Genomic DNA, 16,832 nt, shown 5'->3' on the forward strand with positions numbered 1-16,832 from the left:
TGCAGGTTCTTCAGCTTGTAAACCAGTTAGTTCCTCCTTCGCTCCTCGCAGCTGTCCAGCCTCATCTTCCAGCTTTTCCTTCCGTTCGCCCTGGACACCGGTCTTCCTCTCCAGCCATCATTTCCTTTCTCTAGAAGGCATGTCAGCTCCTTCCTTTTGAGTTTCGCAGCCTCATCTTCACACTGGAGTCCACACTTTTCCTTCCTCAGGTCTTCCACTTCCTTCTGCAGGTGCTCCAACCTGACCTCGACGTCTTTCCTGTCGGATTCGCGCTTTTTTGCTTGCGTCCTTTTGTTCCTGGATGAGCCTCGCCATCTACGCCGCTTCTTCGCTTTTTAACTGCGAGTCTTTCTACTTCTGTCCTACGAGTTCCTCTTGCCTCTCAACCTGGCTGTTTGCCTCTGCCAACCGCACTCTTAGTTCCCTTATCCTCTCACATAGGGCATCGTTTCTTTCCCCAATTTCCTTTGTCTTTTCCATCAGCTGCTCATTTTCATCTGTCATCTTGACGATCTTGTCTTCCAGCTGCCCATTTTTCTTCTTTTCTTGGTCGTTCTCCCTCTTCAGGAACAACGTGTCAGCTATGAGCGAGTAGGCCCTTTCTTGCCAGGCCTGCTGTTGCAACACCTCCTCAGTGATCTAGATCACACGAGTGTGTTCTTCTCTTCCGCCCGCTTTGTGAATTTCTTCATTGTTGTTGAGCCTCTGTTTCAGCTGAAGAATTATCCTGTCCAAGTTCACCTGCTGCTCTCTCTGGCACTGGATGGTGTCTCGCTAAGCCGCAATTCTCTCCTTCAGTTCCTTCTCCTTGGGCCGTTCAACTCCATCAACAGTAGTCAGGAAGAACCCCACCAGTGAATAGGCAGCCACAATAAAGATGACTATTCCTGCGTTAGATTTCTCTCCGTATTTCGAACAATATCTGGACATACCCAGTTCACATACTATCCATCATTCCATCTCGATTTTTCATTGATTTTCTATATTCCACGAGAGATATTTCGATTTATCAAAATATAGCAGGAAATATTCTGAACATTTTTTTTTAAACTCTGCCTTGTCTCTCGGTGTTATAAATTGCTGAAATCTCTCTCACTCAGGGATTTGTTGCAGTACGTATCCTCTCTCTCTCTCTCTCTCTCTCTCTCTCTCTCTCTCTCTCTCTCTCTCTCTCTCTCTCTCTCTCCATGCGGGATTTTGGATTTTTTGTTAATCTTATCTGTTAAAATAAATTTGGGCATTTTCCTTTATTTACCTTTTTGTCTATAAGAAAAACAATACTACCTACAGGCGGGCAATTGCTCCTAAGGGGAAATGGCCATTTTTCTAAGGCAAGTTTCATTTTTGTTGAGTTTTACAGGATAACTAATTAAAAGATACAATTCTAAACGAATTAACCGAAACATCAATATGATATATATATATATATATATATATATATATATAGATATATATATATATATATATAAATTTTCAAAAACTATAGGTAAGTTTTAAGATTTTAAATGTATATCATATGGGTACAAAGAAAAGATGAACTGAAATTTAATTATATTACATTTTGTCCTACATAAAAGTGAAAAAAGATAAAGGAGTACAATTTTTATGAGAACATAACTCGCGTTCGTAAACTGAAATGCAATATGAAAAAGTAGGAAATACTAACAACCCTATTCCTACATAAGGCGAAAATGACACTAGCCATGAATTAGCGCGACTCGACGCGACGCGTTTGGTGTGAACGCAACCCTAGTAAGACGTTGCGTATATGTTTAATATAATATGCAGGCAGCTTTCTGAACGTCGGAAATATTTGAGACTCCTTGTAACACATTCAAAATGGGATGTAAATATGCAATTCACAATTATCTTATTATTTGAGAACATAGAAATAATAAGAATTGTTATGAATGAATGCGGTTCAGTGACCATTAATCACCTGGAATCTAAATTTAGTCCCAATTCAGTAACAGAACAAAAGTAAACACACCTTTGATTAATCACAAAGTCATTTTCCAGGGAATCCATGTTATGTGACTGGAAATTCTTTGTACAATTCTGTGACGGACGGTCAATTTGAATCACAGTAGTTTTAAAGAATGTTGTATTCCAATAAAATATGCAGCACTCCTACAGTACTGTGTAACCACACTATATCATCAAATTGTTTTAAAACTGAAAATTTCATAGATGATGAAAATTTGAATTCCATTTTCAAGTGTTCAGTCATTGACTAATTAATTATGTAGTATACTACCGGGTGTTTCGAAATTAGAGGCCCCTCCTCCCACTCCACAGAACAAATGGAAAGTTATGAAGTTTTCTGCAATAGCCTATCTCCAAGTACATTATCTTAAGTTTCTATCAAGTAATTTTTCATTTTACATTTCTTGTATTTTCAGACTGAGTGATGGAGTTAGATAAAGCCATGGCTAACGACTTGGAGGAAATCAGATGGATTGGCCGAATCCGGGCTATAACTTTCAGAGGCCAGGGATGCTGGCGCATCCTTCATTTCACGTTCCTGGATAGCTAAATACATTAAAAGAGATGAATCCTTTATTAAAAGAAACTAGAACAAAAATCCATATGATTGTCATCATGAAAGGAGTGAGAATCTTGTAAGGGGTGAAGTCCTTTCTCAGGAGTCAAAAGACATCATAGCTCAGGCATTGGGTAGACCAAGAAAGTCTTTATGTAAATTGGCACTTGAACTAGAAACAAAAAGGGGAAAGAAGAGAAGTTATAGTGCTGTATATCGTGAGTTGGAAAAATCTGGTATCAAGCCATTTCATGTCATCAGCAAACCCAACATCACTCAGCAACAGAGAGAAGACCGTGCATGGTTTTGTGGTTCATTTTTTAAAGATTGGGATGAAGCTGACTTTCTTCATGTTGCCGCATCAGATGAATTCTTCATTTATACAGTCAGGAAGCCAAATCATAAAAATTACATAATTTGGGCTGCAAAGTTGGATGGTATCAGCGATGACGTGCGCTATCGCCAAATTGTGAAATTTCCGGAATGTTTCGGAATTTTTCTCCATTTCACAGCCAAACGGTTAATGTGGATCATTAAAGTAAAAGGACAGTCATGGAATGGCGAATACTTCAGAGAAACTGTGTTTACTGGTGGAGTATTTCCTTTCCTCAAAGATTCTGAAAATGTGTTATCTGTTGAAGAAATCACATTTTTGCATTATATGGGACCATGTTTCAAGACACAGGAGCTGCTTTGAAACAGTGGTATCGATTTCTTCTCATCAAGTGAATTTCCAGGTAGCTCCCCTGACCTTAATGTTTGTGAAAACATTGGTAGTATCTTAAAGGATCATGTTGAAGCGCACACAGTGAACTATGATGGTGTACCAAGCCTCGACAACCTGCGAAGAGAGGTGACCGAAGTGCTCGGGGAAATGGAGTTTGAGTCTCAGCTTTTTTGCCATTTACTGAAATCATACCCCTCAAGAATGCAGGCTGTAGTACAAGCAGATGGAGGCCACACAAAATATCAAATACTCAAAGAGAAACTTAATTAATACCTGTTCTGAATGACTATTGTTTTTGTCCATATCAATTTTAGTTTATGCTGTAGAGGGGGGGGTGGGGGGGCGCTTTAATTTCGAAACACCATGTATATATGTTCATACAACCGAGTAACCTACCTATCATATTGGATATCATTTCTATCGCTATGGAATGCATCCACCTACAATTCCAGTTCCTGTTATTTAGTATAACACTGAACCGTCTTCTCTACCAGAGAGAGAGAAACGACAGTTACATTTGCTTTGAACTTGAGAGCACTTTTTTTTTTTTTTTACCTGGTGCAGTAGTTTTCATCTTTTGAGACACAATAATCCATATATAAGATATTTAATTATCTAATTAATTTTGTCTTGAGACCACTAAACTAAACAAATATAAGAAAATGCTGGCACATTTCATAATCATACAAACTCGCATTGTTAAGAATGCAGAAGTCTGCAGAAATAGTTATGTAGGGAATATATTAGCTAGGAAAATCTACTAGTAGAGTTATGATAGATGAAGGCGAAGGAGAGGTAGAGAGAGAGGTAGAAACTGAACGCAGAATAGGATGTTTGAAAAGTGAGACCCATAAAACCAGCCTTTGACACAACAAAATGTAATGAGGCAAGTTGTAAGTGTTGAACCTTGACCCATCAAGTGGTTGGTTACGATGGATCACGGCACCCACTAGGATTCGCCCAAGGGTGGGATCGGAAACAGTAGGCATTCAAGTTCAACCAATTAAGAAGAAATAGGGTGTTCTCCATTTGAAAAGAAGGAGGAGTCTGATTTATCCTTATTTTCGATTACTTATTAAAAACAAACTAATGATGACATATGACAGGGAAAAAGTCTTAATCTGTCTTGGTTCCTGAATCAAATATTGGTGCAAATACAATAGAAGCTCAACTTCTCACTGCATAAAGAAAACATAATTTCAGGTCTATTTTAAATGTATTATGATGTAAACAGATATTACTATAGTAAATTCACATCACCGGTGCATCTGATGTCTAGGCCAGTCCCTTATGACGCTCCTGATTGGCTGTTGATAAGCCAATCACTAGGCTGGAAACTCAGTCTCTCTCAAGAGTTCACATAGGCAGGATTTATGTTCCACCTCTCATGATGGATACGTCTTTCAAAAGGCCCCCTCAGGAGAAGTGGAACATAGTACATCCTGTCTATGTGAACGCTCCAGCCCTGTCATTGGCTTATCAACAGCCAATCAGGAGCGTCATAAGGGACTGGCCCAGACATCAAATGCACGGCTGATGTGAATCTACTATAGATTGAATAATATGCACTACTAATTTTACTTCAACATAATGTCATAGATGACATGATAATGGATTGGCGATCTGGGAAGATAGAATACTTAGTCCGCATAATTATGGTTGCCACTTGATCTTTACGAGTTTTGCACAGATGCAGGTATGTATAATATTAGAAGTTTCATTGTCTATGAAACGTGAGCTCCAAAGATATATTTTTGAAACTCTGGACATTACCTTTGTACATAACAAATTAATTAAAAGCGAGAATTCTGGCATTGAAAATACGTCGTTGAAAACACTGAGTATCGCACTTGTTTAGCGTACTACCTACTAGCGATAAAAACTGTATGCCCATAGGAGATTGTGAAGGTAATTGATCACTTGTTTACTGCACCTATTCGTAGGATATGACGATTATGAACTTTGCACATAGGGATTTGAAGGATTTATATCAATTTCGTTATACTTAAGGTACATCACTAATATATATATATATATATATATATATATATATATATATATATTATATCTATATATATTTGTATATGTACAATTATATACATGTATATATGCATACATATATATATATATATATATATATATATATATATATATATATATATATACTTGTAACATATATATACTATATATACACATATATATATGTATATGTTTATATATGATATATACATATATACAAATACATGTACACACATATATACATATATATATATATATATATATATATATATATATATATATATCTATATTATATCTATGATATATATATATATATATATATATATATATATATATATATATATTGATTCATACATACATACATATATATAATATATATATATATATATATATATATATATATATATATATATACATTCATACATAGTATCTATATATACATATTTACATATATTTATATACATGCACTGTATACTGTATATATACATACATATACACATACCTATATACATATGAGAAGTATTATTTTTTCCTTTTTTATTTGTCCCAGATATATTTACAGATAAGTTTGTAATAAGCATAACAGCATTTATGTGTCAGTATGTAACTCATTAAATCATATATGATAATTTTATAATATATTAACAGATTTGTGTACATTAATCATATCACTGTCATATTCTGATAAGAGTTTTATCTTTTATAATATTGTATTTGAATGAGAAATTGTTTAAAAGTAAAAAAATATTGCAATTTGTATATGATAAATTTACATGAATGCGCCATGAAGAAACTGCTGCTGAAAATGCAGATGTGGAATCCGCATCGGCATACAAACTTGGATAGCTGCCCCGTAGACTTTTTATTTCGCATAGCAGACGAAAATTCCGCACTTCGGCAACACTGGATGAGTTGCCAGATGCCACAGATTCCTTACTTTACAATCTTTGATTGTTTTAACCGGTTTCCAGCTGGCGCTGGAGGAATGTTCCTATTGTTAAGACCTCTGGTTTGTTAGCTATGAAAAATACAAATTGATGAAAAAATTTGTCATTTTAGTCATTTTATGTATTTGTTTATCATTCCACAGCATTTATACCAATTTTACTTCCAGGGTTAAGATATGAACCAGATCTTGGGCCTGATATTATCATTCATTATAGGGAACCCATTTCATCCCAAGGGCCAGAAGATGATAGAGTAGTGAACAGACTGAAACATTTTATGAAAGGTAAGTCACTGTTATTTGAAATAATAAAATTTGGCAAAAGGAGGTTAGTAGAAAGTTTGGATCAAGGTTATAGTAATTTCTTGAGATAAATGGGTGTGGAAAGATCTCATTTCTTTCTGAGATAGGAGGTTTTCTGAATTCCTAAAGGTGTTCTCAGAGTGATAAATTCTTTGTAAAATCTGCACTTACATCCCTGGGGTGGCCAGTTTGTATGCATTGTGAGCCAATAAAGTTGATAAAACATCACTTATAAGTTATACAAATATGCTAGACAATCTTTACCTGATTTAGGCATTATGTTATTCTTGCTCCTCCTCCTTCTCTTCATATCACCTTCATTCATCATTTATCTTTAGAGATTTATTCTTCTTGAATTACAAGCTACAACAGCATGCCTCATTTAAATGGATAGTTGGTTTGTGCCTGTAAGGGAAATAACACAATTTCAAACCATTACAGTATTTCACTTGCAGGGTTTTAACATACTTACTGGACCCCATGAGATTGTCCTTGGCTATTATTTTCTTACTTATTCTTGTCCTTGGATACTTGGCTCATGACTTATTCTTTCCTCAGTGCTCTTCTAGACCCATCAGCTGGGATTATATCATCTGGTACACCCACTAATATAGTGAGTTAGGCTGATTATTATTAATGGATTTGTCATGAAACAAACAAAGCTTTTATGAAATAAAACTAATTTTTTATGCAAGTCCATCAATCACCAAACAAAATTGTCCACTCCTTATCCCCTTGTTCCAGCTGTGTAACAATCTTTAACTCTTAGGAGTGGGGCTAAAAAAACAAACTTTGAGGTTGGCCAGTTTAAGAAAAAACGCATCAATGGAAAGAGGAAGATATGCAAATGCACATGATGTAAGAAAAAAATTATAAAATTCTCCTTACCCTCCTCGAGATGTTGAAAATAACTACCTATTTACAACCCCTTTTGGCACCTCTTTTATAAGTCAATATGTAGTAAATTTTACCAAGTTATGCATGTTTTTTCTTATACTGATTAATTTTATTTTATTTTATTAAATTATAATTACAGCTTATACAATATCATAACAGATAAGAACTAAAATCAGTAACAAATGTTGAGCTTATTTGTTATAAAATATATATGTAAATTTACTGAGATTGAAGATGCAGTAACTTTTTAGATTGTACATGTTTGTTCTAATATTTCTTTGCAGAATCACAGTTATAACAGTTATACTATAATAAAAGATAAGAACTAAAACCAACAGCAACCCCTGGGTATATAAAAAGACGTCATGAGAGAGAGAGAGAGAGGAGAGAGAGAGAGAGAGAGAGAGAGAGAGAGAGAGAGAGAGGGAGAGAGAGAGTGAGAGAGAGGAGAGAAGAGAGAGAGAGTAGAGTGAAGAGAGGAAGAGAGAAGGAGAGAGAGAGAGATAGAAAGAGCAGAGAGAGAGAGAGAGAGAGAGAGAGAGACATAATATTGATACTCACCAGGAGGTAATCTGTCCTGAAAACCTGATATTTTAACTCATTTGAGGGTATCCACCCATGGGTTAAATGAAAGAATGAGGACAGGAGTTCTTAACTACTAGAGGGTTATGTTGATGGGTTTGTGTCAAAAGTTTGTTTGTTTTTAAAAATTCAATAAGCTTATTTTGTTTTTAAAAATTCATTAAGCTTATTTTGTTTTTAAAAATTCCATATTTTCTATAGTCAATCCTTTCAGTTTTTGGTGACATAAATTGCTTTATGCAATTCTCAATCATTGAGATTTCAGTAACAAAGTTCATCAACTGTAGAAATATTGGTAACTTTATGAAAAATATTTTATGCATCCAGTCGACCCCGACTTATTCATGGTTCAGCACTTGTGGATTTTTCTGTAGAACATATATCCACATTAATCTTGGAAAATTTGCCTATTTGTGGATTTTTTCATAAAGTAATTAGTATTGAATTTTCATAATTTGAATTTTTATATTATTTTTGGGACTAAATGTTTTAGGATGGTAGTTTAAGGTATATTTGGTGTTTGAACTATGAAAATAGGCAGTTATAAGCATTTTTAGAGGGAGGTTCAGTATTCGTAGATTTTCAGGATTCATGGGTGGGTGTGGTACGTATCCCCTGCAAATACCCGGGGGAGGGGGTCCCGATGACTGTACCCACACACCACACACCTTGTATTGGGAAGTTCTAATCAAAGATTTGTTTTATTACAAAAATTCACTAACTACTCAAAGTGAATTGTTGAAAGTGAGTGCTAGATGTAAGGTGAATGCAGCAGACAAAAATAGCAAGTAGGCAGAGTAATGTTAGTTCATTGAATCTAGATAATTTGCAGTTATGTACAAGTGTGTTGTCAAATATATTAATCTTTAATGACTGTTCCTTTTTGCATATAGATTATGACATTCGTAATCATTCCAAATCAAACCTCCGGGAATGTGGGCCTGACAACTACCCAGATGGTTCTACTGACATCTTTTGTGTCTTCAAGGATGAATGGATAAATAATGCATGTAATGAAGAAATGAGCTTCGGCTATCCAAGGCATCCTTGTCTCTTTCTTCTTTTAAATAAGGTAGTGATATTAATTTGGTGCCTAACTGATACATATAATTCCTGTAATTTATGTTATATGTCAAGCTAATTTCATAAAAAAAGATTTATCAATGTTCACTGACATTTATTGCTTTCTGATAAAGTGTGATACTTGAGTAGTTAGTAGCCTATGGTCCACAGAATAAATCGCACTCGCACATGTATGCAAACATTCTCATAGGGATATGTACTTATTTCATTTGTAGGTAGAAAAATGGGTACCAGTAACTTATCAGTCCTTAGACGAATTGCCACAATCTATGCCAGTTGACCTCAGAAATCATATTGCAGAAGTAACAGAGAACAATGACGGGAAATTACCAGAGGTAGGTGTCATGTTTCTACTGGTAAACTCATGATGCTAAATTGTTGTTTAAATTTAGGCCTGTTTTAAGATAAACGGTGCCTTGTGTTTGTCATATTTTTATGAGCCAGCTCTTAATGTTATACATGTATTGTATCTTTTTTCTCGAGAAAACTGAACTAGTTTCTTTAGATGGTATGGATACACTGTGAAGGACAGACTCCAGTTGATGTGGAAAACTTAGGCACAATCAAGTACTACAGCCCCTGGAATGATTGGCATGGCATACCAGCATATTATTTTCCATATAAAGATAATCCTGATTACATGGCTCCAATGCTTCAGATACAGCTAGATAAACCTCAGAGTAAGAACTTTTTCCTGTTTCTATTCATAAGTGTTTTGGTAGTTTAGGATCTTAAAATGTCTTTAAAACATGAAAAGTTGCTTCTGTACTTGGGAAAATTGTTTTTTATCATCTAAAAATACCAACAGGTTGTATAATCTTGCCATACGTTAAATTATTGACATGCTTTTTGTTCACAAATTTTATGCTCTGCAGTATTTTCTTGCTAGATTCCTTACTCCACCCTGTCACAGTCACAGTGTATGTAGTAAACCTGTTTGTTATTAGAGTTTAAAATTCTTTGGGCGTTGTTGTAGATGGTTATTTGTTAACAGTTTATCTTGGATACTCTACATTTTAAAATGAATTATTCTTGAGTACAGATGTTACTGTAAATCCTGCTTACTAATGTATGGTTTATACATTATGCTACAACATACTGTAACGATCTCCTATGAGTTAGTCTAGGAGTAGGAGAGGAGTCATTACACAAACACCCACAGTCACTTTATATCAAACCAGAATATTAAGGAACGTAAATTAAATATGAAAGAAATGCTAGATATATATATAATTACACAAATAACACAAGTTACTAATAAATAACAGCAGTACAAATCATACAAATGAAATAAGAAAAACTTACGAACACTTAATAATTGTAAATAATCACTTCACAAACACTCTTCAAGTATGTAAAACAAACTAAATGTAGTTACCACCACAGTTCAGCTGGAGAGAGGTTAAAGGTCCCGTAGTCTGAAAGCCAATGACACATGCTCTTATAAAGCCAAGGAGGTTAACAGAAAACGAGACTAAGCAAGGAGTCTCGAGACTGAAGGGACAGGTGGTAGCATACTTAATGATTATAGAGTACATAAACAATTATTCCCCGGACCTATGATTAATGCAAATTATATTCTACAAAATATAAACATAATCGTAACAGCTCCCCCGTGCTAAAAGGCGGTTGAGAAGTTTCACGATGATCATCCATTTATGATGGATGGGAGGGATGCTTGAAGATGCCTAAACGCGAGACAATGCATCTGCTACTTTATTTTCTGCTCCAGGAATATGCTTCACTTTCACGTTGAATTCCTGGAGAATGAAAGACCACCGGAGCAGTTTCTTGTTATGGAGCTTGGCCCTTTCAAGGAAGGCCAATGGCAAGTGGTCTGATAAGACTGTCACAGGAGTATTTCCATGCAGATATACTCCGAAATGTAGAAGTGCAGCTACAACACCATAGAGCTCTTGCTCTACAGTAGACCAACGCTGCTGAGTTGGGGAGAACTTCCTGGAAAAGTATGAAACAGGAAGCAATGGGGATTCGTCAGATGGCTCTTCATCCTTTGACTGCAGAAGCACAGCACCAATACCTGTGTTGCAAGCATCAACCTGCAGATAAAAAGGTTTGTACACATTTGGGCATTTTAGGATTGGACGAGAGGTTAACATTAGTTTCAACTGATCAAAAGAGTTCTGGCATTCTGGTGACCAGATGAAATTTGCTTTAGCTGATGTGAGTTCATAGAGAGGTTTTGCAACAATAGCAAAATTTTTACAAAATTTACTGTAATAAGCAGACATCCCAAGGAAAGTCTGTACTTGCTTACGGTTAGAAGGAACTGGGTATTCTAAGACTGCTTTTATGTTACTATCTTTAGGTACAACAGAACCACTACCAATTACATGACCTAAATAGTTAACTTTGGCATTGCCAAAACAAGATTTCGAAAGATTAATGGTCAGATTGTTTGAGTGAAGTTTGTGGAACAATTTTTCCAATGTTTCAAAATGTTTTTCCCAGCTGCTTGTTGCAACAACCAAGTCGTCCAAGTAGGCATATACATCTTCAAGATCTCTGATCAACTCATTCATCACACGCTGGAAGGTGGCAGGGGCGTTACACATGCCAAAGGGAAGAACGTTATACTGAAACAAGCCAAAAGGAGTAATGAATGCACTGATTTCTCTAGCATTTTCAGTTAACTGAATCTGATAATATCCCTTTAAGAGGTCTATTTGAGTTAAATAATTGCAATTTCCTATATTGTCTAAGATATCTTGTATTCTAGGAAGTGGGTAAGAGTCCTTCTCTGTAACACTATTCACTCTTCTGTAATCTGTGCACATCCTTACTTTCCCATTAGGTTTAGCAACTAAAATGCAAGGCGAAGCCCAAGGTGAGCAACTAGGGGAAGCTAATCCATTGTTTAATAAATATTCAACTTCACTTTTCATTAACTGTAGTTTTTCACCCACAATACGATAGTACGGTTGTCGAATAGGAAAGGTATTAGGGAGAAGCTTTATATCATGTAAAACAATATTACAGTTACCAGGAATATCTGAACACACACTTTCATATTTACGTAACAGGCTCTGCAATTGTGTTCTCTGCTCACAAGTCACGTGTTCAAAATACTTATCTAAGGAAGCAAAGAATATCAGAGTTGGAAAAATCTGTCCATGAAGTATTCATGTCTAAGTGGCTATCTTTTTCATCGTAGTCTTCAGTACTTCCTCCACAAGGTTGCACACTTACTTCACAGGGTTGCACACTGCTATCAACTAACACTGGGGAAATCTTATGGTAAGGTTTAATTAGGTTGACATGAACTAGCTGGGTAGACTTCTTCCTGTCAGGAGTAGAGACAACATAATTAAGTTTATTTATCACTTTTGATACCTTATATGGTCCAGAGAACTTATGTTTTAATGGAGATCCTGAAATTGGAAAATAAACTAGAACATGCTCACCAACTGTAAACTTTCGCACCTTAGCTTTTTTGTTATAATTTTCATTCATTTTCTCTTGTGAAACTTTCAGATTATTGAAGGCAAATTTATGAATTTTGTCAAATCTGTCTTTCATGTTTTGCAAATACTTAGAAACTGTTACAGGAGTGACTACTTCAACCTCACCAGTTAAATTTTCTTTAACAACTCTTAGCACATCTCTAGCTTTTCTACCAAAAAGCATTTCAAACGGAGAAACTCCAAGGGATTCGTTTGGAACACTGCGTATCACAAACATCAAGAGATCCAGGGTTTCATCCCAGTCTCTTGCAGATTCCAAGGCATATTTTCCAAGAAGGCTTTTCAATGTCTGATGTGCCCTTTCCAACACACCCTGAGACTGTGGATGATAAGCTGAAGAAAATGATTGTTTAATATGCAGCTCTTTCAAGACAGATTGGAAAACCTCACTTTTGAAATTTGTTCCCCTATCACATTGTAATTCTTTAGGAAAACCTAAGACAGTAAACACTTTAATTAGACTTTCTACAATCTTTCTGGCAGTTATATTAGGTAAAGGAATGGCAATTGGAAATCTTGTGGTGGGACACATTACAGTCAGCAGATACTGATTACCTTTACGGGTTTTGGGCAAAGGACCCACACAATCTATAACAACTTTACTGAATGGTTCATGTGGAATGGCAATAGTTTTTAATGGTGCAGGTGGTATCACCTCGTTGGGCTTTCCCGCTATCTGGCAGATATGACAACACTGTACAAAGTTTTTACATCATTTTTCATTCCTGGCCAGTAGAAATTAAAAGATAATCTCTGATAAGTTTTACTTACCCCTAAATGAGAATCGGCACAATGTGCAATTTCAAGAATCTTACTTCTTAGTGAAAATGGAACTATAACCTGCTCACAGTCTGCCCAAGATTCTTTCGCCGACAATTTAGAAGGTCGAAACAAGCGCATCAGTATTCCCTTCTCGATGTAGTAGCAAGGAACTTTGTCAATATCTGATTTCTGAACAGCCTTTTCATATAAATTACTCAAACTACCGTCTTCCTGCTGTAATTTAACAAAATTATCTTTAGAAAGGTTTAACAGATCAGGTAAGTTTGAATGATTGATAGAAACATTAGGTACATTCTTAGGTTGCTCATCAGTAGATTTCTTTGAGCGAGTTACTACACAAATTGAATCCTTAGGCTTAGTACCTTGTGACTCTTGTTTAACACATTTGCTCTCAGGATCATAAATGATCAAATTGCACATTACTTTACTACCCGCTAAATCATTACCGAGGACAAGATCTACATTAACAGGAAATTCATTATCAGTGACAGCAACTTTTACAGTTTCATTAACATAAGGGCAATCAAGATTTACTTCAGCAAGTGGCAATACTTTACGACTTGAAAAGTCTGAAACCACTACATGTTCATTAGTAAATTTAAGATCAGGAACAAGACTCTTATGTATTATGGACTGAGCAGCCCCTGTATCTCTTAGTATAGATACTTTCTTTGAATTGAGAAGGCCATGGCAAACAAATTCTTTGAATCTATCTGATCAACAGCACAATGCAAACTAGTTTTCTTGACCACTGACTGGGATACCTTACTAGACTGATTGGCCACTTTGCAACCTGGTTTTGTACAATTCTTTATTGTGTGGCCAGGCTGCTTACAATAAGCACAAGAGCTAATACCAGTTGCACCATTACCATCAGTATCTTTAGACTTATCAGGAACTTTAGGCTTACTCTTATGAATTAAGCTATGGTTATCAGCAAGATTTCCAGCTTTCATTAGATCTTTGATCTCTCTCTCAGCTATATACATCGAAATAGGTGGTGGTAATCTCCGATGGAATTCTTCCAAGACTACTAGATTAACTAATTCATTGAAATTTGCGACTTTTTCACTTGCAAGCCATTTTTTAAATAACCTAAGCTTTTGATTAGCAAATTCTGTAAATGTTTGAGAAGTAGTCTTAGTAGCATTCCGAAACAATTGTCTATAACCCTCGCTGGTGATAGCATAAGCATCTAGAATATTCTGCTTTATAACATTGTAATCTTCACCAATTAAATTTGATACTACTTGAATTGCTTTGCCACGTAATTGGGGTTTAATTAACCATAACCACTGATCTGCAGGCCATTCTAGATTAGCAGCAATATCTTCAAAAGCTATGAAAAAACTTTCAACGTCTTTCTCATCAAAAAATGGCACAAGCTTTCTTGCTCTAGACAAGTCAAAATGAATGGGCCGAGAACTAGAAATATCAAACTCTTCACGGTGCTTTTCTACAGCTATTTTAACCTTTCCTCTTCAACCTCTTATTCAACTCTGCCTCTTTAATCTTATATTCTAATTCCAAGTCCAAAAGCTTCTGCTTTTCCTCTAACCTCTTCCGAGAAAGATAATCCTCTTGTTCTTTGCTAACTTCCCTTAATCTTAACTGTATTCTAGCTAGCTCTAATTCTTTATCTACTTTACTATGCTTTGACCTCAAGTTAATTACCTGTTCTTCAGTAAAAACATCCTCATCAATATAGTAATCCAAAATAGAGTCTAGAATTTGACCTTTAAGCGCTGTGTGGCTCACTTCAATACTAAGCTGACTAGCAAGGGACAGCAAGTCCACCTTTTTAGCTTGAGAAAGGTGAAAAAGTTCACCAGCAGGGTTTGCTACAAATTCTGATACATCAAAAGGCATTTCGGAGATTATTACTCTAACGATACAAAATATCAGGAGTCAAGTCATTAAAATGCAAAAGCACGAACTAGGAAATTGAACATATCAAAGTTGGTCGAAGTCTAATCAGTGAAAAATTTATCAATGACACTGAAAATCACTAAGACTAATAGGCACATCGAATATTATTCTGACAAAAATTACATTTAGATATGTACGTTTAATAAGATTTGCATATGCGAGTATGAGTATGAATGAAGCATTAAAGACGAAACAGCTCGTAAGAACAAATTTCAGACGCTTCGAAAGCGTTGTCATGTGAAGACCAATTGTTTGTACGGGAGCAAACCGCTAGTCCAGACTAAACAACTACTTTAACGATAGTGACGTGGCTTAGGTCGCTACAACAAAAGATAGCTTGACAGTTTCCCTAATAACAGTCAAACAAGGAGCAAGGAACTACACGAAGTGCCCTTTTAACTCTAAACTAGTCAATACTATCGGGAGCAAGGTATTGCTAAGACACCAACACGGCATAAAGGACTGAGAACTTAATCTACCGAAGGGATTAGCAGTCAGACGAACACTTTAGGGAAGCTACACTCAATTAAACTTCAACCGAAAACTATGGCAGTAGTTAACAATTGACAATACATTTAGTTTAAAAAACTTATTTGAAAAATAAACATTACGAAAAACATTATCCTGATATTTGATACCGAAAAAGCAGTTTATTCTACATACAGACGTGTGTGTGAAGTTAACATGATAAACACTTTCCGAATATAACTAATAGTCATTGAAAACAGCAACTCGTTATCCCGGTCAGGCCCCCAATATGTAACGATCTCCTATGAGTTAGTCTAGGAGTAGGAGAGGAGTCATTACACAAACACCCACAGTCACTTTATATCAAACCAGAATATTAAGGAACGTAAATTAAATATGAAAGAAATGCTAGATATATATATAATTACACAAATAACACAAGTTACTAATAAATAACAGCAGTACAAATCATACAAATGAAATAAGAAAAACTTACGAACACTTAATAATTGTAAATAATCACTTCACAAACACTCTTCAAGTATGTAAAACAAACTAAATGTAGTTACCACCACAGTTCAGCTGGAGAGAGGTTAAAGGTCCCGTAGTCTGAAAGCCAATGACACATGCTCTTATAAAGCCAAGGAGGTTAACAGAAAACGAGACTAAGCAAGGAGTCTCGAGACTGAAGGGACAGGTGGTAGCATACTTAATGATTATAGAGTACATAAACAATTATTCCCCGGACCTATGATTAATGCAAATTATATTCTACAAAATATAAACATAATCGTAACAATACTTTTGAACATTAATTCATAGGGGTAATATTTCTATTTTGATAGACATAGGTGTAAGGTTAAAGCAAACATTATGGTGAATTAGATTTCCACATTTATTAAAACATATTAGGTAAACATACTTGAATTGGATGTTGATCATGTGTTTAGCAGATATGCGTTGAAAGTGATGGTTTTAGTTATTATAAATGAATTGCAGTAATGAGTATGTATTAGTGAATTGCTAGAGGTACTGTAATGCTACTTTTATTTATTTATTTTTTCTTTG

The 16,832-nt window shown here is 35.4% G+C and overlaps 1 protein-coding gene across 13 annotated transcripts in view; it reads left to right on the forward strand.

The window, feature by feature from the left end:
• Positions 1-16,832, forward strand: part of LOC135197921 (sodium/potassium-transporting ATPase subunit beta-2-like) — a 35,532-nt gene that overhangs the window by 14,612 nt on the left and 4,088 nt on the right. For 8 of the 13 annotated variants that reach the window (XM_064225165.1, XM_064225172.1, XM_064225164.1 and 5 more), the window contains 5 exons: positions 6,403-6,519; positions 8,910-9,088; positions 9,315-9,434; positions 9,605-9,779; positions 10,832-11,010. In XM_064225165.1, coding sequence (XP_064081235.1) covers positions 6,403-6,519; positions 8,910-9,088; positions 9,315-9,434; positions 9,605-9,779; positions 10,832-11,010 — 770 coding nt within the window. Of the gene's footprint in view, positions 1-6,402; positions 6,520-8,909; positions 9,089-9,314; positions 9,435-9,582; positions 9,780-10,831; positions 11,011-12,143; positions 16,830-16,832 lie in introns of those variants that run through there. The other 5 variants (XM_064225174.1, XM_064225173.1, XR_010310682.1 and 2 more) reach the window with 4 other exon arrangements.

Source organism: Macrobrachium nipponense, chromosome 21 (assembly GCF_015104395.2).
Source record: "Macrobrachium nipponense isolate FS-2020 chromosome 21, ASM1510439v2, whole genome shotgun sequence".
In the NCBI taxonomy this organism is placed as follows: domain Eukaryota; kingdom Metazoa; phylum Arthropoda; class Malacostraca; order Decapoda; family Palaemonidae; genus Macrobrachium; species Macrobrachium nipponense.